Source organism: Phaenicophaeus curvirostris, chromosome 2 (genome assembly GCF_032191515.1).
Source record: "Phaenicophaeus curvirostris isolate KB17595 chromosome 2, BPBGC_Pcur_1.0, whole genome shotgun sequence".
Classification (NCBI taxonomy): Eukaryota; Metazoa; Chordata; class Aves; order Cuculiformes; family Cuculidae; genus Phaenicophaeus; species Phaenicophaeus curvirostris.
This window is the reverse complement of record NC_091393.1, coordinates 62,901,981-62,924,899: the sequence shown is the minus strand read 5'-3', so window position 1 is coordinate 62,924,899 and position 22,919 is coordinate 62,901,981. Positions and strand designations below refer to the sequence as shown.

Below are 22,919 nucleotides of genomic sequence, written 5' to 3'. Positions count from 1 at the left end.
TGCACATTATCTTTGAATGGGATAGAACTAGAACTCTTGTTTGGAACTACCCAACACTTTTCAGCATGCCATACAAAGAGAAAAATTGTGCTCAGATGTATCTCTGTAAAAGGTATGCTGGCTTTCATAAAGATTTAAGTGGCCTTTAAATTAAGTTTCTGTAGGAAGTTTGTAAACATAGTTTCAAAGGAAGAGAAGCTGCTAGAAATGGGAATGTCTTTTTTTTTTTCTGAATCCTTCTGCAAAGAACACAGCTAATCATACTGTGCTATATTAACCAACACATATACACTATTTCCTATGCCTTAGTGTCTTGCCAATGTTTCCCCTCAGGCCACCAAAACACCCTGCTTCCCAGGTTGGCATTTTTCTCCTCAGACCAATGCCAAGAATTTTGAGTTGGGTTGCAATTACCCGAAGAGCTGTTGTGAGCCATTCAGTCTGCAAGTAATTCTGAGGTGAAGAAAGCATTTTAAATGTGACAGGCTAAAAATAAAATCCTAGTAAAACCAAGATTGCTCTTTTGGGCTTGTGTAGGCAGACCAGCATTAACAACTATTTTATTGTACTAAATGCTGTTCTGGAGAAGCAACACTACATGCTCTAGCTTTAAAAAAAGGTTTGTAAGGATTATTAGCATTTTTAGCTACTTCCATCTGGATAGGCCCAGATGGAGGTTTCATAAGGAGTACTCATATTCCAAAAGTGCTGAGTATGAGGGAAAGATGAGATCTCACTGTGAAGTTCAAATGAGCCATACATAGTTTCATGAAGACCCAGGGCTTACAGCCTGTTAACACTGAAAAGTTCTTGGACACATCTTGAGGCATGGTTTGAGTATCTGGAGACCTTTAAGACAAAAATGGAGTCATTTCACCCCTGCGGTTAGGAAACACCTAAGTTGTGGTTTATAGGACAAAAAATGTTACATTTGTGTATTTTAATTCTTGCTTAAACTCAATTCAAGATATTAAACACTTCTTCATGTTCAATGGCTCACATACAGCTTCATGTAAAAGCAAACATAACATCCATGGAGTTAATGGAATAAACTCCATTTTAGGTCTAAAGTCCTCTTTACAGAAATATGTCTGGTTTCCCCCCTCAACATAAATGGCTATAACTTCTAGCATATCTACAGGAGGTGAGTACTGCTGCCCCTATCCAGGCATAAGGGAGAGGGATGCTCTCTGTCAGTGTGTGCACAGTGTGTTATCTCTTCCATTCCCCCTCAGTGGCCAGGCAGGGATTGCCTGTCTGCCCTGCTCTGCTCTGGGTGGTCATCCTGAGCTGGTAAAGCAGTCTAGAGTGTGGGTGCATGACCCAGCAGGAAGAAGCCTGCAGCAGGCACAGATATTGGGAGATGCCTGAACGAAGCAGGAAATGACAGAGACAAGCTGGTGAAGCAACTGAAGTATTATTTCTGAGACACCCAGAGGCACCGGGGTGAGGTTGTGCAAGACAGCTGGGGCAATGTAGCAGCTTGCTGCCACCAGAAGTGAGTATTTCATGCTGCTTCAAAAAGCTGGGGGAGTCAGACAAGCACGAGAGCTCGTGCAAAAGAAGGAGCAAACAACTACGGTCAGAATAGGGAAACAAGTCTAGCCTTTGGGGTAGCCACTAGCTCAAATTTCTCAGTCACATTCAGCCTGTGTGGAGCCTGCTGCAACCTAAAATTGCATGAAATGTTGCTGGACTGAGACAAAATATCTGTGAGGAGAAAGGAGATTTGCTTCAGAGGTCTGTTATGTTATTATTTTCTTACTCAGTAGAAACTGAGTTTCCATATTTTTAATGTGGATTGTCCTTGTTTAGCTACCCTTAAATGTAGCCTTTAGAAGTTTACAGACCTCTGGGTGATCATGGTGTGTCCATTGTAAATAAAAGGTCCAGCTAGGCTCAATTCTAAGGTTTGGACAATTCAAGGTCCTTTCACAGTTAGTTTAAAAAGCTCCTGGTCTAGATTAATTGTAATGAAAGAGGCCAAGGAGCAGTTTCTCCAGGAAATGTGAGGGAGCAGTTGTCTTTGACAGGGATGAGCTGAGGACAGCAATAACCTATGGAACTATTACAGTTGCAGCTGCAAGAGAACATGTGAACACAGTCTCTGTAAACAGCACTTCATCACTTCACGTCTGTAAATGTTTAATTTACTCACCTAAGCCCTACATGCAATCTCAGAAAATACATTTTACACTGGAAATGGAAAACTAATTTGCATGAAAATGCTATTTATAACAGTAGTTTCAGACTAAATCAAAAGGAAGATTCACCTTAGCCTTGCTTTGAAAAACTGCAAATAAGGCAGGGCATGACTTTCATATTGTTCTTCTGGAAGAGAATTTTTTCATTCCCTTTAATGGCATTCAAAATGAATAAGAACTAAATATTTTACTAGAAGAAGACTGTTCCATGGACTATAGATAAAACTAAAAGAACAAGCAAGAAAAAAGTTTAAGAGCTATGTGTCTTAGGAAAGGGCTGGTTTATTATTGTGAAAGTTTCCAGCCTGTACACCCATAAGCATAGATAGACTGAGAAATATGGAGAAGGAAATCCTATAAGTAGGGTCGAGTAACATCAGCTGGGAATCTATGATATATCACAAATCTGAAAAGACTGATGACTGTATCTGTGGAAACAAATGCAAAAAAAAGAAAAGTCTGGAATGATGACTTAGCCATCAGTTCCTGAAAAGAAAATAAAAAAAAAAAGAGGAATCCATCAAAAGTAATAGACACCACAGACTAAAAGAATTTAGGTACCATCCAATATTTTTACTGCTTTTCGGACACGTTTGAGTGCAACTATTGCCTCCTAATGACCAAACCCAGTTTCAGCAGGAGAGTCTGAACTCATTTCTTCAAGTCATATTGCTGTGATTTATGTGAGAAATGTTGTTTTAGAAGCCAGAAGTTCCTTCCCCCTGTTGAACTGGAAGTTTGGCTGCACCGCTCCCAGCTTACTCGTCATCTGACCATCTAATTAAGTGGGTTGAATTTTGGCCACATCACATTTAAAATGAGTCACACAAAGAATTTTCTAACGCCATTAAGACTGGGTGGAACTTTGAGATGTTATGACTCCAATGTCAAATGATATCTAAACTAGTTTTGATATTTACATGAGACCTCACCATTTTATATCTTATCTGCCTGAGAAAAAAATTTCAAGTTGAGCATGAAGTAGATGTGATGTAGCTCAGACATCACCTCCTCTTACTTTCTTCAAATGACTTGTTAAGGTATGTCTTTAAGTAATTAGGAGAAAACAATAAGGTATCCAATAATCTCAAATGCTTGATTGAAAGGCATGGGAAGGAAGACGAAAAATGTCCAAGAGTCTGGTTGGCATGTGTGCCTGTACCTCCACCCAGCACACAGGAATGACCTATGTCCTGCAGTGAAAGAAGTCTATGGAAACACCAGTCCTCTACTCCTCCATGGAACTACACCTGCTCCAGGGCCTCCACAGAAGACTGAAGTCATCGTTAAGCCGTTGTGGGCATTATTGCTGTGTTATGTGCAGTGACATACTTCTAGACTGCAGCTGTGGACTCCACCAAGCAAGAAAGACTCACTCATTTTGGGAAAGATCACGAGAATCACATTATTACTCCCAGTTTCAAGAGATTTCAGAACTTCTAAAGTTTCTGGACTACGAAGAGCCCTTAGACTAAAAAAATTAAAAAATACAAATAGGTCTTGAGATTTCATCTTTTCATCTAAGGGGCTTTTTCATCTTCTGGGCTGACACAGGGTCCTGAGCCATGGGCAGGGTAGGGAGAGTCTTGGGGTGTGGGCAGGGACAGGCAGAGCTTTGACAGGAACTTGACATTTTCCCATCATTGTTAATTATTTGGTTTGGTTGCTGGTTGCTCTGTTTTTAATCTTAGTTCAGTGTGAAAATCCTTTAGATATATCTGTCTGGGCTATGGCAGAGGAATTCCTCTTCCAAGAAAATTAATTCCCTTTGCCAGACAGAATCAACCATTCCTTATCTTTTGTGGGTTTCCAAGAGTTTCTATGGCAAGAAGTTGTGTAGTATGTTCTGCACCGCTGTAGCAAGGACATTTATACCAGCAAGGATGGTGTGGAAGTCATATCTATGTAGCATAAATGTATTTATTTTTGAGCAAGCACAGCTTTAATAGTTTAGCAACAGGTTCACCAAGGAGAATTTTTCCTCCAGTCTTTCCATTCAAAAGTCGTGGTTCTTCCCACCTGCCACTTACCTAACTGTCCCTAAAGAAGCCAATGGAAGCAAAATACTCCAGAAAATATAATGTTCATTACTTAAGAAGTTGTCATAGTAAAAGCTCCAGAAGTCCCACCTTGCACCAAGGCGAGGAGTCTGCCAAAGTGTCAAAGGCCTTTCTAGCCTTGCTGTCTAAATGTCAACACCAGGTAGTTCCGGTGTATCTAAATCATGCTCTCTACATACACAGACATTTGAGGGTTCAGACCCACACTAGAAATCCATGTCAAGCTCGCAGTGTCCTGGGAAGAAAGGCCCTGTCTTGGTCCCCCTGCTTGACCGCTGAGCCCTGCAGTGGCCTCATTCACCATCTCAGGACATGAAGCAGCCACAGGAAAACGACCAGACTGGCACTATGATGCCTGTGCACCATCTCCCTCTTGGAAAGACACCAGTCATTTCTTCTAGGCATATGCACATTTTATTTGTTGCATAAAGTGAAGCACACACCCTAGATCCAACACACACCTAAGAATTATCATTCGAATGCTTGGAGATGCCAGGCATATCTCTGAGGGGTTCCTCGCTTTTCTTCTGAGGACGCATGGGCACTGTCCACCTTTGTAGAATAACCCTTGGCACACATCCTGCTGTTGTGCTGCTCATCGGCTTATTTTCAGGCCTTGCAGTATACCTCATATTTCATCATTGCCCCCAGCTTCGTTCCTCCTAGGCATTCTTGAAATTTTCTGTCCATTTCTTCATTCTGAGCTTTAGAGAACACGTCTTTCCAGTTCCCAACAACACCTGTGTAGAACAAGAAGTACCAAAGAATGGAGGTAGCTGCTCCTGAGAGAGGATAATACCCAAGCAGCAATGGGGCAGCATCATTTCACATATGAGGTGGGAAGGATCTGATTTATGCCCCTGAGAGATCTTATTACCTGGGAGAGGCAAGGTAGCAGAGAAGTAAAGGCTGCAGCCAAACCACAGGGAGCATTGCTAGTGGGCTGCGTGTATGACTACCCTCCCCAGAGGGGTTTCCTGAAATGGCTTCATGAAGATTTTACACAGAAGAGAAGGAATCCTGGTTTTGTTGCAAGGGAAAGCTCATTTGTGAATGCCTCCTTCTGAAGGGGGAAGTACTTTGAGGCAGTGGTGTAGGTAATAGAGAGGAAAGTGATTAAATCCGTTTTCCTCCAAGGGATGGAGAAGAAATGGGATTAAAGCAAGCCCGTACCCATGACAGTCAAAAATCAAAGACTCCTTATGCCATGGAGAACAGCTGGGTTGCCAGAGCTCCAGCCCTGGCCATGGATCTGTTAGGGACCATCTTTGAGGCCACCACTGACATGCTGGTTGGGAGGAACCTTACTGAGACTATTCCTCAGTTCTCACTGAGGATGTAACAAGAAGATGCCCATGAGACCAGAAAAGCAGAAAGCTTGAGGTTCAAGGGACTCATGTCCCATTAGCACACCTCTTCCCAAAGGAGACTTCCATGAAGTGCTACATGCAGCCACACCACCCCTTGGTAAAGAACAACCATCCAGCCCAAGCAGATTCGGTGCATAATTGTTAGCATAACTTACACCAACAGTAGCCCCCACCTTCACACCTCATTTGCCTAACTGACCAGGGCTGCCACAGGGAAACAGAGCAACATGGAAGCAATGGCTAAGGACTTTAAAGCAGCATAGCTGAGCCACTCCAATATGTTTCTCGCAAACAGCCCCCAAATCCTGCTAACAGCAGAGGCTTGTGTTATGGGATGCCACGGGAAAGACCTCTCCCACACCTGTCCTTTCCCAAAAGCCCAGCAAGCTCATGGCAAATTGAGGAGACCAACTCAGAAGGAGACTTTAGAAGGCAAATTCTCCATTTGCAGAAACTTACCCTTCCGGAAGAGGATGTCCCCCATCTTTCCATGGGTTTCCTTGGATTTCTCTTTCATAGCTTGGAAACTAGTGTTCTTGGCAATTCTGTGAAAATCTTCCTCAAGTAAGGAGAATCCAAAGAAGGCAGCAATCCTTTTCATTCCCAGTATCTGGTCCTGACAAAAGGAACATAGCACAGAGCTGAAATCAAAAGACTTGACACTGTTGCTATGGCATGGAGCCAGGACCTGGTGAGAAGCCCAGCAGAGGAGGCTGCTTTGCTCAGTGTCACTGAAGAATTCTAACAGCTCTGACAGAAAGGAAACCCACACATGGTGGCTTCAGCTTCTAGGTGTTTTCTTCTCTCCCAAAAGCAACTGTGCCTGTGCCAGATATGGTTCCTTCCACTAACAGGCAAGGCTATCCTCTTCCTAACCCCATACCCCCGCCTCTAGATATAAAAGAGTAGCTCAGAAAGACACACTCATCTAAAGGGGCAGACTGGCTTGCCCCACAAGGCTGTTGTTCCCCACAGCTTTACATATCAAGAGGGATGCACAGTGCACCCATCAGGGAAGAACTGGGTGAGATGCCACACCTCTTTGAGTTCCTCATAGGTCATGATCATGATCCTCTCATGGTCGGTATATTTGTTCCATTCCATTAAGTGGTCAAAGTAGGATCCCCAGGCCACTGCAGACAAAGAAGAAACAGACGTAGGGCATTCCCCGAAACAGCCACTTAGAAAATCAGAGGAGTCAGCCCAGGCAGTTCTCTAAGCGTGATGGTGATGTGGGGACTGGCTCAACATGTCTACTGTTTTGGCGGAGGTCAGTTCAGGATCCCTCAGCTCTGGCCACTAGGTTGCACCGAACCACACATTCTACTGTAGGAATGGGAAAATCAGGCTAAAGCTTTTGCATGATCTCTCTGTTCAGAGTTAGATACAAACCAATCTGATTCTCTGCTACTCCCTGTTTCAGTCATAACATGGGTCTGTCCATCTATTGTGGGAGTGCCTTGGTAGGATATCTTGGAGTAGGATTCCCAAGCATAGTGTCCTGTGTATGCTCTTTATGTAAGGAGCATCCAGAGGATGCACGGTAAAGTACCTTTCCCATTCATAAAGGCTGTAAAGTACTCATCCCAGGAGGTGAAGGATGGCAGCACTGGCATGTTGTTGTAGAAGTGGTAAAAGGAAACAGCTGTGTCTTTGGGGTTCCGAACTAGCAGAAGGATCTGGAGGAGATAAATCACATAGTGTGGTTCTGATTAGGTGACTGAATAAAATGCCTTGTTCTCAACACATCACATGCCCATTAACACCCACCAGACCATCTAGTGCTGTTCCAATTCCTTTTCTTGAGCAAAAAATCTGTTTTGGCAGGTGACTTTCTGTTAATGTGAGCTTCAGGGTGAAAACAAGAAGCTTTTCAGTGATGCCTTTGGGACATAGCTCTGAGCTAGCTCCAACCCAGAGAAAAGAGCTCCTGGGTTACTGAACCAGATACCGACCACCAAGCTATTGGTGCATCCTTGCTTCTTTCTGCAGAAATTCCCTCTGAAGACTATCTTAGCCCCAGCCTGTGGTTAGCTTTCCACAGGTACTCTGGTCTTGGAGGCAAGTTAAAAACAAACCGCATGCCCCGCTCAGTTTTCTGACACAAACTTGAAAGCATGTTTCTGAATGTGATATGAATGGACAGTCACATCTGATAATAGGACAGTATCCTCTTGAGTCAATGAAGCTGCTGCTGGGAGAGGAGGCTTGTTCACAGCCTTAGCGCACAGCACTCTGCCTCTTCAGCACTGGAAATATGCCTGTTCATTGACCAGCCCAGGTGAAAGTGCAGAAAACACATCTCACACAAACAGAGGAAAGCTCATTTGGGATGGAAAAGCTTTTTCAGTGTGATACAAAGAGAAAACTCACCTTAGCCTTGCTTTGAAAAATGGACAGGGGTAGGAGATGAGGCGGCAGGTGGGTTTGTATAATTCTTCTGGAAGGCAGTTTCTTCATCCTCTTTAAAGCAAGTGGGAAGAAATGTGACAAGACAGAAGTAGTTTATTTAATGACATGTGCCTTTTCAGGAATTGTGGGCAATAAGAAAAGGCAAGACCAGAAAGGAAAGATCTTATCCTTTGGAAAACCCACAGAAATGTACTGGTGGTGTAGGCTTCTGCCAGCCTCTGCCACAGAGCAACATTTCACTTGAGACAGGCCTGAGGACAGGACACTCAAGAGAAAAATGTTACTGACGAAACCCACAGGATCTAGGGCTTGAGACCTTGGTGGCTCTTCAGCACTGTGTGCGCACTGTGACCCTTGTATTGGGACACCAGGGACAATAGCACATCCTACTTGTGCTGCCCATGGCAACTGCTTAAATCTCTGGGCTCTCCCTTGCCTCTCTGAGATCATCCATTGTCTTTCCACTATTAATAGGAAAAATATTTTCAGTCTCTGCCAACCTCATATATCCCAGGATCTCCAAATTCTAGGCGTGGAAATGTCTCTAGCTTCTTTTCAGCATTTATTCTTTCTTTCATTTCTTCTTCTGTACATTTGACATCTGCTGATTCCAACTCCCTCACAATTTGGTCAAGCCAGTTGGTTCCTGAAACGATAAAACCACCAGTAGCACATGCATTTTGGACTGCACTTTTTCATACTAACCTGTCTGAAAGGACATCATGTCGAACTGGTTCATGTCTGTAAACAACCTTATCTCTATATTGTACCTTAGCCTGTCAAAAGTTGTATGTGCTGGTTTTGGCTGCAATAGAGTTAATTCTTCTCATATTAGCTGATATGGGGTTATGCCCTGCATTTGTGCTGAAAACAGTGATTATAGTACAGGGATGTTTCCATTATTGCTGACTAGTGCTCACACAGCCTCAAGGGCTTCTCTGCCTCTTGCACTGCTCCGCCAGCAAGTAGGCTAAAGGTCCACAAGAAACTGGGAGAGGACACAGCTGGGACAGCTGACCGCAACCAAGTAAAGGGATATTCCATACCATGTAACATCATGGTCAGAAATAAAAGCATGAAGGACTGAAGAAGGAAGCGGGGATGTGAGTAGTTATGGCATTTGCCTCCCCAAGTAACTGTTACACGTGACAGAGCCCTGCTTTCCTACAAGCAGATGGCTGAACACCTGCCTGCCAATAGGAAGTAGTGACTGAATTCTTTGTTTGGCTTTGCCTGTGCATGTGGCTTTTGCTTTGCCTAATAAACTATCTTAATTTCAGCCCATGACTTTTCTCACTGTTATTATTCTGTTTGATTACCCCATCCCACTGCAGAAAAATGAGCGAGTGGCTGTGTGGGGCTTGGTTGCTGGCTGGTGTTGAACCATAACACTGGGTAATAATTAACAAGGGTATGCCAAAAGCCAACATGAACAGAGCTGTCAGAAATAGTGAAGCACTATCCTGCTCAATCCAGAAGCACATCCCATGGCTCAGTGGTAACAGAAGCAGACCATTATTGCTCTGTCCACCTCTGGCACCTTTTGGTCATCTCACTCTACTCCCTGTGGACATTACTCAAGAGCAGTGAAGATCCCAGCATAGGGCCAAATGAGTTTTCCCTTGGCTGCTTCTGCTCTCCTTCCATAGTGCTGTCTTTGGAAATGTCCTAGTTAGATTTGGTTTACGGTCTTTTCACAATCAACATAACCTGGCCTCATTCCCAGCCCCCTGCTAGGCTTCCAAAACTGGCAGCAGAAGGGGTCATCAACCAAATCACCAGACTGTAAAGTTGCTGTCACCACCTTTGCACCAGGCTTCACTGCCTTGACCTCTGCAGCCTGGCAAAACTGGTATGTGAGGGACTGGACTTGGAGAGTCAAGTTTCAGTTTTCAACCAACATCTTCTGGGATGGGTGGATCCTCACACCTTTAAATCCTTTCTGCCTGTGCACAGCTGTACAGGCTGCACACAAAAAGGATTTAATGAGGATCAACAGTTCCTCTTTTTCTGCAAATAAACCATTAAGATATTTTTCTAAAGTGAATAGTGACAAAATTAAGGAATCTTAAATGCCCATAGTGAAAGAAAGAGGAAATAATTCAAGACTCCTGGTGATGTTAATGTCTTTTGCTCCATTTAAATACATGGCAATCACCTGCATCCTGCAATGTAGCTAGTCTATGGGAACAGCAGTTCTTCTGCCCTCATTAGAAGAATCTGCTCCCTGTATTGCCCTCAAAGTGAGCAGGGTAGCAGCATGTTTTCCTTTATTAGCAAGCCAGAGTATCAAGGGATGTGATTATGCTGCTTCACCCTGCTGAGTTCACCTCTTGTATATAGTGTGCAGTTCCCACACTGAAGCACAAGAGATTTTGCGAATCTGAAGAGAGTCAGAGTCTTGCTGAACTTCCATGAACTCATGGGAAGCTGAAGCAAATAAGATGCATTGAAAGGCTTGGCTTGCTCAGGCTGGAGGTTAGGAGGTTATAATGAAGACAGAGACAACTCTTCTGAAAATTGGGCAGTAACAGACAAAAGTGGTAGATTACAAATCACGACAAGGGGATGTCTGACTGTATAGCAGTAAAAAAACCCAAACAAACAAACAACCCACCACCACCCAAAAACAACCCATCAAAAAACTATAGTGGGAAACCACTGCAACAGATTTCCAGTGGGTGGTGAATCTCCACCTTAAAAGTTTAAAAACTATTCCAGAAAAAGCCTTGAGCAACCAAACCTAACTTTGAAGTTTAGGTCTTTCCCCTGCTTTGAGCAGGAGGTAGTATTATTTGATTTCTGGACATGCCTGTCAATTTAAACTCATGATCCTATGAAGTCTGATGTCGCCATAAGACCATAAGATTTTCTCAGATATTATTGCTGTGTTAAATGTTGGCACAAATATCTGGATTGCAGCATTGTGTACTTGACTACTTATCAAGAAAACACACTCACCTGTTTTAGGATAGCCTGCTAGAATCACATCGTCATCCCTTGCTTCAAAGGTTTTCATAGCTTCCAATGTTTCTGGGCTACTAATTGTAGCAGGGTATAAAATACCTCTGTAGGAAAACAGCATGCCTTCTGCGGGAATCTTTTCACCCTGCGAAAAACAATCTTCCATTATTTTAACGATTCTTTCCCTATTTCTGCTCATGGTGGTATCTCTGTGGAACTCTCTTCAAAACAAAGAGACTTTCCACTATGCAGAAGAACTTTATGCAACAATTCAGCAAATCGGATAGGACATTTAACTTAGGAATGAGGCTACAAGTCACTGATTAACTCAGTACTCTGTTAACTCCTTTTAGAATTGCAGGACTGGAGACTGACAATGGTTATAATCTTCACTGCATCTGATACTAGGAACAGGAATCTATATCTAACAGGAATCACTAACTAAAAGCATTCAAAATGTTAAATGAAACCAAAGACAGACTGATAAAGGATATTGCCTGAAATATTTTAAACTGGTGCTGGATATGTGGATAGTGGATCCTAATCTAGCTTGATATTGACTCTAAGAGTGGATCTACATCCAGGAGTGCAACTTCCTTCCAGGCTTTATCATGCAGTTAATCGCTGTAACATCGACACTTAAGGCAATATCTCTAGACCTAGGGACAAGTACCGTCTAAGCCATATTTCTCATGATAAAATACTCACATTTGAGATTTTTACTTCATCACATCCTACAGGAGGGTTATTTTCATATGAAAGTCTAATATTTAGGTTCTGCATTAATGTGAATCCAATTCTACCTGTATGACTTCAGTTCTACTTCTCTCTGCATGCCCATAATGTAATCTTTGAATGAGATTGTTCTTGATGGGGGTGTTATTAGTATTCTGGCTGACAACTTTTCAGAAGATAATCAGTACTGAGATGGGGAAATAGGTATCTCCATAGGTCATCCCAACAGAGCCATGCAATAAAGGAAGGCTGAATTACCCATGTAGGCTTTTTACCTTTTCTTTTTTTCATGCCATTTAATATAGTGTGAGTCTTGTTCACTACCCATATATCAAATATACAGAAAGCTCCATACTGCTATGCATGACAACCTCGTCTCTTTCTTCATATATGGATGTTAGACAGCCAGTAAACCTATACAGAAGCCTAATAAGCATGAATAGGTTTCAAATGAAAAGCACAACTGTAAGACCTGGAAGATTGCCTACACTTACTTGCAAAGAACAACAAAACTATTCTGATCTCCCAAAATACAGAATGATCAAAACAGACCATTTTATTAGAAATATTTTCTCTAGCAGTACTATTTTTTTCATAAAAACTGGAGACTGTTCATATATTATGTGTTCTTCCAGCTTTCTTATTGTTTTCAGTTTTCTGTCCATGTGTTTACTCTGAGTTGCAAACAAAAATCTCCTCCATTTCCCAAAAGTAAAGAGTAAGAAAATCAAGATATTAGCATTTTTCCTCCTGCCTCCAGAGACAGTTCCTTGAGGAGCTCCATCATAAAGGAGCCAGATTACTAGAATAAGTCAATATGAAACCTAATAACCTAGGGCTAGCATATTTTTTCTGGTTTATTCATCCTCTTTACAGTAAATACAGTGTCTTCCTTGTTGGAAACATATTGTTTCAGGAAACATAGGTAACAAAAAGGATTAGACCAGAAACAAATGTATGATTTTGGGTTTGGGTTTTTTTGACAACTGGTAAGGACCTAGCAGCCTACCAGTGCTAAAGTTTGAAAACCACTGCTATTGTGTCAGTCAGCCATGTATTACCTTGAAAACAGATTTCTAGATTTTTCTGAATTGATTCTTGCCCTGACTACCTTCACCTCCTCTTACTTTTCACCCCCTCAAAATGTTACCCATCCACCAAGTCTCCTTGTTCACATTCATGTTCTGACATGAAAGCTTGCCTTCTCCATCCTCCCCCTCCCATCTCCTTATGCCACTAAATTCAAGGACCCACGTGGTGTCTGTCATGGGGCAAAAGTATGGGAAGTGTTACTGCTCTGAATAGCCCTGTCCTTCAGGGTGAGATTGCAAGGGCAGAAAGAATCTAAATCCATAGCGCTGGAATGACACCGGAGAGGAGAAATTTCAGAAACAGGTCATGGTCTGGTTTTCCATCAGATCAGCAAGGGCGTGTTTACTCTTCAGTTAGGTGTTCAAGTAGTTTTTATCTAATCAGTTCAACAGAGTAGTGGCAAAGTAGTATTATGTGAGGAACTACCAACAGAGCTTGTTTCCCTTGTGAGCAGTGTAGCACCCAGCCTACGCAGAAATTGTTCCTAGACTCAATGACACCCACCTACATGATCTCTCATCTGATAAGACTTCAAAAGTAGCAGTTATCAAAGATAACGATTTGCCCTAGTTAACTAAAGTAAACATGCTACTCACATTTACTTCTCAAAGTCCATTGTGCCTATAATGCCTCATTGCAGGCCAAAGTTCCTGTGCTATATTGGTGTCTAAAAACCCAAAAGCTGCCATGAAATTGCAACAGGATTCGGCCAGTGAGAATGTGGGGTGTAACTCTAAAATCTGGTGTAGATCTAACAGGGAAAAAATATCACATAATAAAGTCAGACTTGATGGAGAAATGCCTGTTTCAAAAACAGGAATCATGTAATTTCAGAACCTCTCTCGTGCTATGTCTTCTGTCTATGCCTTATTCAAGTTATCTTTTAAAGAAGAAACACAAACAGTTTTGGCAATGTTTATATTTACCACCTTATTATCCTCAAAATATTTCATGATCAATTGCTTGGTCATTTTTGCTGGCAGATTTTTAGGTATTGAGTTAAGGTGGATGCTCTATTTTGATCCTTCTTTGTCAGATTTTTAAACATGGCTATTATGTATGTCCTCCTCCAGGCATCTGGTACCTCTCTGAGGCCTTACAGATGATTTCTAGTTGTTCAAAGATGATTTGTGTCAGGACTCTCAAATGCTCTGCTTTTGAATCTATTCAACTTTCTAAATATTGAAGTATTGTTTCTAGCGTTGCTATTTCTTTGCAAAGCTTTGCATTTCTACATGTTCAGGCATGATTAACCAGTTCTACAAGAATGAAGCAGTCATTGAATATTTTATTCTTTCCTAGTGTATCTTTTATTTTTACTTCTATCTGCAATCTATAAATCGGTTGTGTTTTCTTCCTGTTTTTATTTCAACTATATTTGGAAAACTTTATTTTGCTGTTTTTCCAGAACTTGTGGCTGAACTGCAGCTGGTCCCTGGACAGGTCTGGAATACTGTGTCCACAGTGCCAAATACCAATGTTGGTACGAAACAGCTGAATATAGTAAAGTTTTGCACCATCATCCTTGACAATCTCATTTTCTCAGTAGACTTAGTATCAGCAAATGTTGGCATCTTCAGTTGCAGGGAATTTCTGCTTATTGAAACTAATCTATTTCAATATTTACATATTAGTTTAAGTAAAAGAGTAACTGTAGGCATATATGAGCATCAAGAATGAACAGAGGCAATGCCAACTGTAGTTTTGTGGTAAGAGCACTCCACTGACACTAACGGTGAGAAACGTAATTTTCTATATTCACTACATTTTCTTTTCCTACTTTATGACTAGAAAAAAACCCACTTCTTAGAAGTGGCAAATAGGTATAGAGATTAAGGACTCATTTCAAAAACAAGTCATTTAATTAATTATGTTACTTTTTATTAACCTATATACAGGTAGAAAAAGGGTCTTCAGTGGAGCCAATACAAATTTATATATTAAAAAGAAAACTATCTGGAATTTTTATGATGGCTACACATAACACTTCTCAAATCACATCTGGGGAACTATGTCCGGTTCTGGTCACTACGATTCAAGACAGACAGAGAGACTAGAGGGCATCCAAACAAGGGCCATGAAAATAAGAAGGTTCAGGGAAGAGCTTATCGCAGTATTCCAGTATTTAAAGGGCAGCTACAAAGGGCACAGAGGCTTTCTGTTTACAAGAAGTCATGTAGAGAAGACAGGGGGCAATGAGTACAAGTTGCACTAGGAGAGGTTTCATCTCAATATAAGAAATAAAGCCTTTACAATGAGAACAATTATTCACTGGAACCATCTGCCCAGGAACGTGGTAGATTCACATCACTGGAAGTTTTCAAGATGCGATTATACTATCTTCCCATGAAAGGTTGAACCAGGTGATTCTTCGAGGTCGCTTCCAACCTGGGCTACTCTATGCTTCTATAAAAGCACTGAGTGGATCTTGTCTGTTGACAACACCTTGCAATCTGAAATCTGCTTTGAAATTCTACTTTCACAGAGATGGCAATACTTGAGAATGCTGACCCTCATTCTCCTTCGTGTAGCTTTGATCCTGTTTATGCTGAAGTCACAGGGAAGATAACCTTTGTCATTAATCAGGTTGTGTCCATATTTTTGCTAGTGATCTTTTCTGTGAAAATGCTGCTTGATTTGAAATATTTTTGAAAACAAACAGACAAAATTGCACATACTAAATAATTATAAGTAGTCTGGAAATAATGAATTTGTCAAAAAGAGAAAAGGGGCATTTCCTTCCAGGTGACAGCTAATGATCAGGGTTGTTAAGCTTATCTGAAGATGGGTAGTTGTTATATTATTCAGCAAATCACAGTACCCAAAGCAAGCCAAATATCTCACCTTTAAAACACAAAACCACTATTCATCGTTGTTAATGTAAAGGTCACTGCAATGTGTTTACTACAGTAATTCTAAGATGCTTGGATCATTTGATCTATTTTTCTAGTATATAGCAGCCAGATGATCTGAGAGTGCATTGGAAAGCTTTTGCTGTAACAACATTTCGTTACTCTTCAGGCTTTACAGTACACTTCATACTTTAACTTTTTTCCCAGTTTAGTTCCTCCCATATGTTCTTCAAATGCTTTATCCATTTTCTCATTCTGATCTTCACTGAAAAGATTCTTCCAGTCGCTTACATTACCTTCAAAGAAACAAAGAAACTCTTGATTCTTGATAAACAATAATCATAGAATCATAGAATCATAGAATAACCAGGTTGGAAGAGACCCACCGGATCATCGAGTCCAACCATTCCTATCAAACAAAAAACATTCCTATCAAACAAACAGAAAATTTATTATTTTTTATTCTACAGATTTGTCATTCTAGTTCCATTGTACACTAAATGGAGTTGGTTCATTTTACAAGATAAAACTTAACTCATTTTTGCACTCATATAACTCTGTGAAGTCAGTGGAGCTACAGCTATGTGAAACTGCCATGATGCAAAGGAACACAGGATAAAGGAATTAACTACGTACTTCTTTTAGGTGACTGTGTCCAAAAAAGCAGCTTAAACTCCTGGTTCCCTGCTCCTTTATACTCCAGTCAGTTATGACTGGCAAGGTGGAAGAACATGAAAGCTTGATTAAGAACCATGTGGCAGGACACAGAGCTGGGTTCCTGCTACCTTGGCAGCTTGAGTTTTTATCTGGTGACTTCTTTAATGTAAAATGCAGCAGCACATTCTGACAGCCAGGCCAGCCCCCTCATGTCTGTGTCTCCTACACTACACTGCAAAAGTAGTATGCTTGGCTTACTTCTAACCTGTGAGCATGAATGGAGAGTTGGCAGCAGCTCTTTCAGGAGATCCTACACTCTCCTAAGAAGTGTGATCATGCCACTCAAGCTGAGTTTGGCCCAGTTTTGCCTGCTCAGGTCAGCCTCTAATGACTGAAAAATCAGTGATCTTGGTACAGAAATCTAGAGGAGTTCAGATACATGACAGTTCCTCCTTCCTGCCAGTCATCTGTGGGCCTCTAAAATTTCCTCTGTGCGTTTGCTTCTCTTGTAGCCTAGATCTCTTGAAGCTTCCTACCTTTGCGAAAGAGAACTTCGCCAAATGCCCCATGGGTCTTCTGTGAGTTCTTCTTCATTGACTGGAAGCTGCTCCTCTCTACCACACTCTGAACTTCTGTCTCAGTCAGGGAAATCCCAAAGAATGCAGCTATGTTTTTCACACCTAGGACCCGATTCTGAAAAGAAAAACGAAACATACTGCATGAACAAATTTCACTGCTTTCTGAGGTGTTAGCACTTCTCTACATCTCTTCTGGCTACAGTTACGCAATATTCATACAGTTCAATAAGACTGGAGTGGTTCATAGTGTTTCTCTTCTGAGCTGTCTTCCTATAGATTACAAAAGATTGTACATTATTTACAGTTGAGCAAAATCTATACTGTTGAATATATAAACACTTCCCCCAAAAAAAAATTACTGGGGATTTTGATTTACAGTGATTTAAGTTTATAGCACAGCTAAAGAGAAAACAAAAACCATTTTCACAATTAAAATTTCTAAAAGGCTTTTAAGATTGAATTTCACCTTTCCTTCCCTTAAAACAAGAATCTATCTCATAAAGTATCACAGTTTAAATACACTACATGAATATAATGATTAGTTGCTCTAGGAACAAGTGCTCTTTGAAGTGTTAAATATTTGTAACTATTGGTAACCCCACCTCTTTTAGCTCTTCATAAGTTATTGTCATAACGTTTTCAGCATCAGCATATTTGTTCCACTCGGAAAGGTATTGAAAGTAGGATCCCCAGGCCACTAAATAATACAAAAGAATACTGAGATGAAGACTAAATGAAGTTTAGACAAGCTCCTTATGAAATAAACCAGTTTGTACTCCTTAAGTTGATTTGTAAGGCATGGGCATTATTAATCATGTTTACATCCTTCTATGGGAATTATGGGTTTTGCTCTAGGCTGTTTTGGCACATGCATATCTCAGGCATATGATAAAATTTGTAAGTCTGTACAGTAAAACTTGTTAGTATTTTATGACAGATGTGAGTCCACTGAAGAGCTATCAGTACGAAAACCATCTTGCAGGCTCCCTTAATCCAGTTGAAAACCTTGTTTAACCCTCCCTTCTGCTGGCCGTGTGATATGCCAAACTGAAGAATTGATTCAATTTTAAATTAGTGGGATTACTTCCTTTCTTTTTTAATGCACTAGACTTAGTCCAAAACATTCCTCTGGTCCAGGGGAATTGGTATGTAGGTGTTAGATGCTTGTGTGGCCACAAGATGATGGACGTTGGAAAGGAAGGGTGAAGGGGATCCAAGACAGAGAGAAGGAGGAACTACTTCTTCCAAATTAAATATCAGTTTTTCCAAGCTAAGTCACTTTGTGGAAGTGAGGTTTTGATGAGGATTTATCCTCAGGCAGTAAGACAAGTATTGTAAGCTTTAGTTCAGATTTCTAACTTTCTATCTTTAATCTGTTTTTGTACTGTAAACCAAAAAATTCCCAGTGAAGTTGTTTTACAAAGTGCAAGGTTTTTAGATAAAGGCAAAACACCGAACTATTGACACAGACAGAATAATATACTGTACTTTTGTTTGTCATGAAAGCTACGAAGAAATCATCCCAGGTCTCATAGGAGGGAAGACTGGACACGCCACTGGTAAAATAGTAAAATGATGTAGCTACATCTTTTGGATTGCGAATAAGCAACAAAATCTAGGAAAAAAAATATTTTATTTTTAGAAAAAAACATAACAGGCTATTATTTGAAGAAAACAATAACCTACTTTATAATTGCAGTTTGGGGAATTTCTGTCTCCTCATATACTACTTACAGAAGTAGCAATTTCATTCTGAGTTGAGAAGGTGAAGTATTTCACTTTGCTTCATTTTCTTGTGAAGATGATTGTCTATAATTATTCAAATCACACAATTATAGAATGGTTTAGGTTGGAAAAGGCCTTTGAGATCATCAAGAACAACTGTCAACCTAGCCTATTGTGTTGCACGCGGTTGTTGTGACCTAAGTGGAGGACCTGACACTCAGCCTTGTTGAACCTCAAGCAACTGGCCTTAGCCCACAGATTCATCCTGTCCAGATATCTCTGTAGCACCTTCCTATCTATAAGCAGATCAACACTTCTGCACAACTTGGTATCATCTGCAAACTTATTGAGGGTGAATTCAACCTTCCTGTCCATATCATTGGCAAAGATATTAAACAGAACTGGTCCCAGTACTAAGATCTCGGGAACACCACTTGTGACTGGACACCAACTGGATATAACTCCATGCACCACAACAACATTTTGGGCCTGGCGATTCAGTAGTAGTCCTTCTGAATTGCCTGCCCATTCTTCCAAAGGTCACAGACTCTTTATTTCTTTTCCTGAGTTCCAAGAATAAGGTATCTTTTACAGATTAATTGTGCAGAATCTAAGTATGTTTTGCTCAATACAAGCATCATTCATCATTTAAATAGAGGGGGAAAATCACACAAATATTTCTCTCTGAAACTTGACACACTGAAGACCTCACTAGTGACACCACCATAAAATGCCTTCCAGAGGAAACTGTGCCAAAATACATTTTACTGCTAGAGGATTTGTTCCATCCCTGCACCCCCAGCTCACTTGTCAGGACTGACACAAAGGATGAACTGAGGAAATAAGGATGAACTGATATTAAGTGTTTAATACAGCATGTATAAATGGCCAGGATAAACACTTTAGTATAATTATGATTCTGAAAATTGTCAGAAAATAATTAAATTTGCATTAAAAAAAAAATCTGTTGGAGTGTTTGCTTTCAATACATTAAAATCAGCACTCACCTTGGCTTTATTTTTGAAGATAGATCTGGGAAGATTTTCAGGACGGAGATGAGTAATTATAACTCTCCGAGAAGGTAATTTCTTCATTCTCTATGAGAATTTGAAGGAGGAAAGTAGACAGTTCAGTTAGTACAAGAATTCTTTTCATCGTTCTATGAAACAATGTTTCCTTGTTAAAGTTATTAATAGGTATTGGCTGATAGAAGCATTTTTTGCAAGTGTTATTCTAGGATCCCAGTGGATTGCTCTAAGTAGCTCTAATTTTCAAAAGCCTCTGAGAATGAACAATTGGAAAAAGATTATCCTTGGTAATTTTCTTCAGTGATAATGAATTTAACGTGTTCTGTTAGAGAATGGATCAAATCTAAAGGCAAGATGCAGACTTTAAGTGAGGGTATGTGAAAGCTGAAGGGTCTCAAGGAGAGAGAGAAGGGGTGAAGAGGAAGAGCTGGTAGAAGAGATAGAAGACAGTATTTCAGTATTTGACATTTCATGAAACTCTTCTTAAATACAAAGCATGCTATGTTCAATTTCTGCAGTTCTTGCATATCTAATGAATATGTGCTTCTCTAAAGCCCTCTGTACTGTCCGTTTATCCTTCAGCATCTGGCAACACAGATGAGATTCAACTTGACCAATACCACATACAGAGAAGTGAGAGTATTTATCACAGCGGAATATATCACATATCATATAGTCAGTACTCAAAGTACAAAATTTTGTCAACTTTCATATGTATTCTGTGCCTACCTCGTATTTCTCAGTATCTCCAATTTCTAAGTAGGGGAATTCTTCTAGTTCTTCATCATCTACAGTATTTTGTTTATTCTGTGTTTTCTTGTCATATATGGCTGACAGATCATTTAAGATTTGACCTAACCAGTTTGTGCCTGAAAGGAGAAAAAAACAGAAATTTTTGTAAAACTTTCAGAATAAAAACAAATAGATTTGCCCAGAAAGCCAAGAGGTAGGTAGTACTACCAGGTGAGTTGCCTGGCCTCCCTTCATATAATGCAATCACAGTTGAAGATCTGAACAATCACCACTCAGAGCCTTACCTTTGATTTTTATAAAGACACATTTCTCCAACTCAAATGGATCAGTACATCGTAAATTAACTTGTATATTGTAAATTTGCTAATAATAGAGAAGAGCCACTAAGATTCAAAAAGGAAAACATGCATTAATGTAAAAAATTTTTACTGTGACAAATATAAGGAGGCACGGGGAAGTACCTCAAAATCTAGTATATTACATATATTTTCTGATGTACTGCACATGATTATCTTGGGAGGAAAGATGAGTCACAGGACTTCAGCATAGGAGCAGAAGATCTGAAAGCTTTGCTGTATGTGCTCATGTTCTTTACCATATGCAAAAAATCTCTGAAGTGACATTTCCTCTGTATATTTATTATATTTGTATTCACAACTTAAAAAACTAGCCTGTAGAGAACTCCCATCTTTAGTTTACCATTTCCTGACTTCTGGACACCGTGTTCCTACACCTTTGTCACTACGGCTTAATAACTACATTCTCTTGAATACCGTTTCTTTTAAAAGAAAACATGACTAAAAAGCAAAAACTTTACAACGCGGCGAACTGTGACTATCTACTATGAGACACTGTGAATCCAATTGCTGGAGGAGAGAAATAGTTGCATTGAAATGTATACGTGACATCTAATCCAAATCTGTAGCTCTGATATGAGCCAGTATAGGGTGCTTCCAGGCAGAAAGAGCGAAGATGAAGGGTAAACTCACAACCTTGGCAAAGATCTCCCCTAGATTTCCCAAAAGCCAAAGAACAGTGTGATCACTTGAAGTGTTACAAAAAATTTTTTTTTATAGTTATGGATTTCAGATATTCTTGACATCTATGGGAAATAAACTAAAGAATATGCAGCATGGCATGTGAAAGTACCAAAAGCTCCATTCTGTGTTAAAATATAAAGCTATTAACTTTACATATATAAATGTGAGAGCAGATCCTGCAATATCAGGAGATTTAGTTATCCCTGGTGTGAGCTAATTCTCTGGAATTTGTGCATTTGATTTTATAACTATAAAACGTAAAGACAACAAGAACATTTACATGCTATAGAAAAGAAAATCAGATGTCTTTTTTCAATCATTTGAAAAATTCCCTATATAAAATCTTCATAATTACCTTTGCTGTGCTTTTTGAGTACAAAATTAGTTCTGTAAAATTTTATGAAGTTTCTAAATACTAGTATTTAGTATAATACATAATATCATATATCATGTCACATGTTATATATATTTAGTAAAAACCTTGCTTATGAAGCAAGCAAACAATATTCACCGGATTTAGGGTATCCAGCCAATATGATATCATCGCTTCTGGCTTCGAAGGACTCCATGGCTCTGAATGTTTCAAGACTGCAAAAAGTAACAGGGTAGAGAACCCCCTTGTACGAAAACAGCAGTTCATCACGATCCATTTTGCTAGCAGCAGCCAATGCTTTATCTATAATATCCATAAATTTTTTCCTGGGCTTCTCCATTCTTCCGTCTCTCTTGTACACAGGGTCCGTCACAGTGTGAAATGCTGTGCAGTCAAAGAGCCACAGATTAGCTTTTAATAGGGCTTTGTTTGTTTTAAACTGTGAGCAATGATTTACTACTCGTTCTGAAACTGTAAAGAAATACGCAGCTTCAGTCAAAGACCTTAAGTAACTTGAACCTTCTGAAACCAACAGAAGTAGAACATAATCAAACAAGAAAACCAGGAAAATGAAATTGTGTTCTAGGTTAAAGGGCTTAACTAACTTAAAAATATCATGTAAAAAATCTGTAAGTAATTAGAGGACAGGCTTTATAAACAAAATATATCAAATAGAACTATATGAATTGCAGGGCGGGGTTTAAACAGCATTGATCACTTTCCCCATTCTACTCTTTCCAGTAGAATGAGTAGAATTCCCCAGCATTCCCATATGGTCTGCTGGGAATTTTTTTTGTCATATCACTCATCATTTTCACCAAAATGGTATTGAACATGTTGGGACTGGGAGAGAAAATGGTTACTGCACTAGCAACTGAGTTGTGGACTGCCCTGTGAGGGCAGCTGTCTGCTCCCTCTAGCTGGTGCCTAGGAGAGCACGTGGACTAACACACACTGACTTGTTCAGATTGCACTACAGAGTTCTGGCTTTCTCGTGGTTACATAGAAATCACTCACTTATATATGTTCTTTCCTTAATGAGCTCAATTATTGTTTAATAGTTGTTCAGTCAGTAC

General features: G+C 40.2%; 3 protein-coding genes across 3 annotated transcripts in view; all 3 read right to left on the bottom strand.

Annotated features, from left to right (window-relative positions):
* Window positions 1-22,919, bottom strand: part of SMOC2 (SPARC related modular calcium binding 2) — a 267,516-nt gene that overhangs the window by 162,064 nt on the left and 82,533 nt on the right. The window lies entirely within an intron of this gene.
* On the bottom strand, window positions 4,651-11,251 carry LOC138718063 (sulfotransferase 6B1-like). The gene is made up of 7 exons (XM_069852256.1): window positions 11,008-11,251; window positions 8,547-8,692; window positions 8,008-8,097; window positions 7,187-7,313; window positions 6,673-6,767; window positions 6,094-6,250; window positions 4,651-5,004 (listed from the first exon to the last, which is right to left on the bottom strand). The coding sequence occupies exons 1-7, from the start codon at window positions 11,207-11,209 to the stop codon at window positions 4,874-4,876; spliced, it is 948 nt and encodes a 315-aa protein (XP_069708357.1). The 5' UTR covers window positions 11,210-11,251; the 3' UTR covers window positions 4,651-4,873.
* On the bottom strand, window positions 15,715-22,251 carry LOC138718064 (sulfotransferase 6B1-like). The gene is made up of 7 exons (XM_069852257.1): window positions 21,982-22,251; window positions 20,407-20,546; window positions 19,657-19,746; window positions 18,413-18,539; window positions 17,527-17,621; window positions 16,883-17,039; window positions 15,715-15,985 (listed from the first exon to the last, which is right to left on the bottom strand). Exons 1-7 carry the CDS (start codon window positions 22,181-22,183, stop codon window positions 15,855-15,857), a joined length of 942 nt encoding a protein of 313 aa, XP_069708358.1. The 5' UTR covers window positions 22,184-22,251; the 3' UTR covers window positions 15,715-15,854.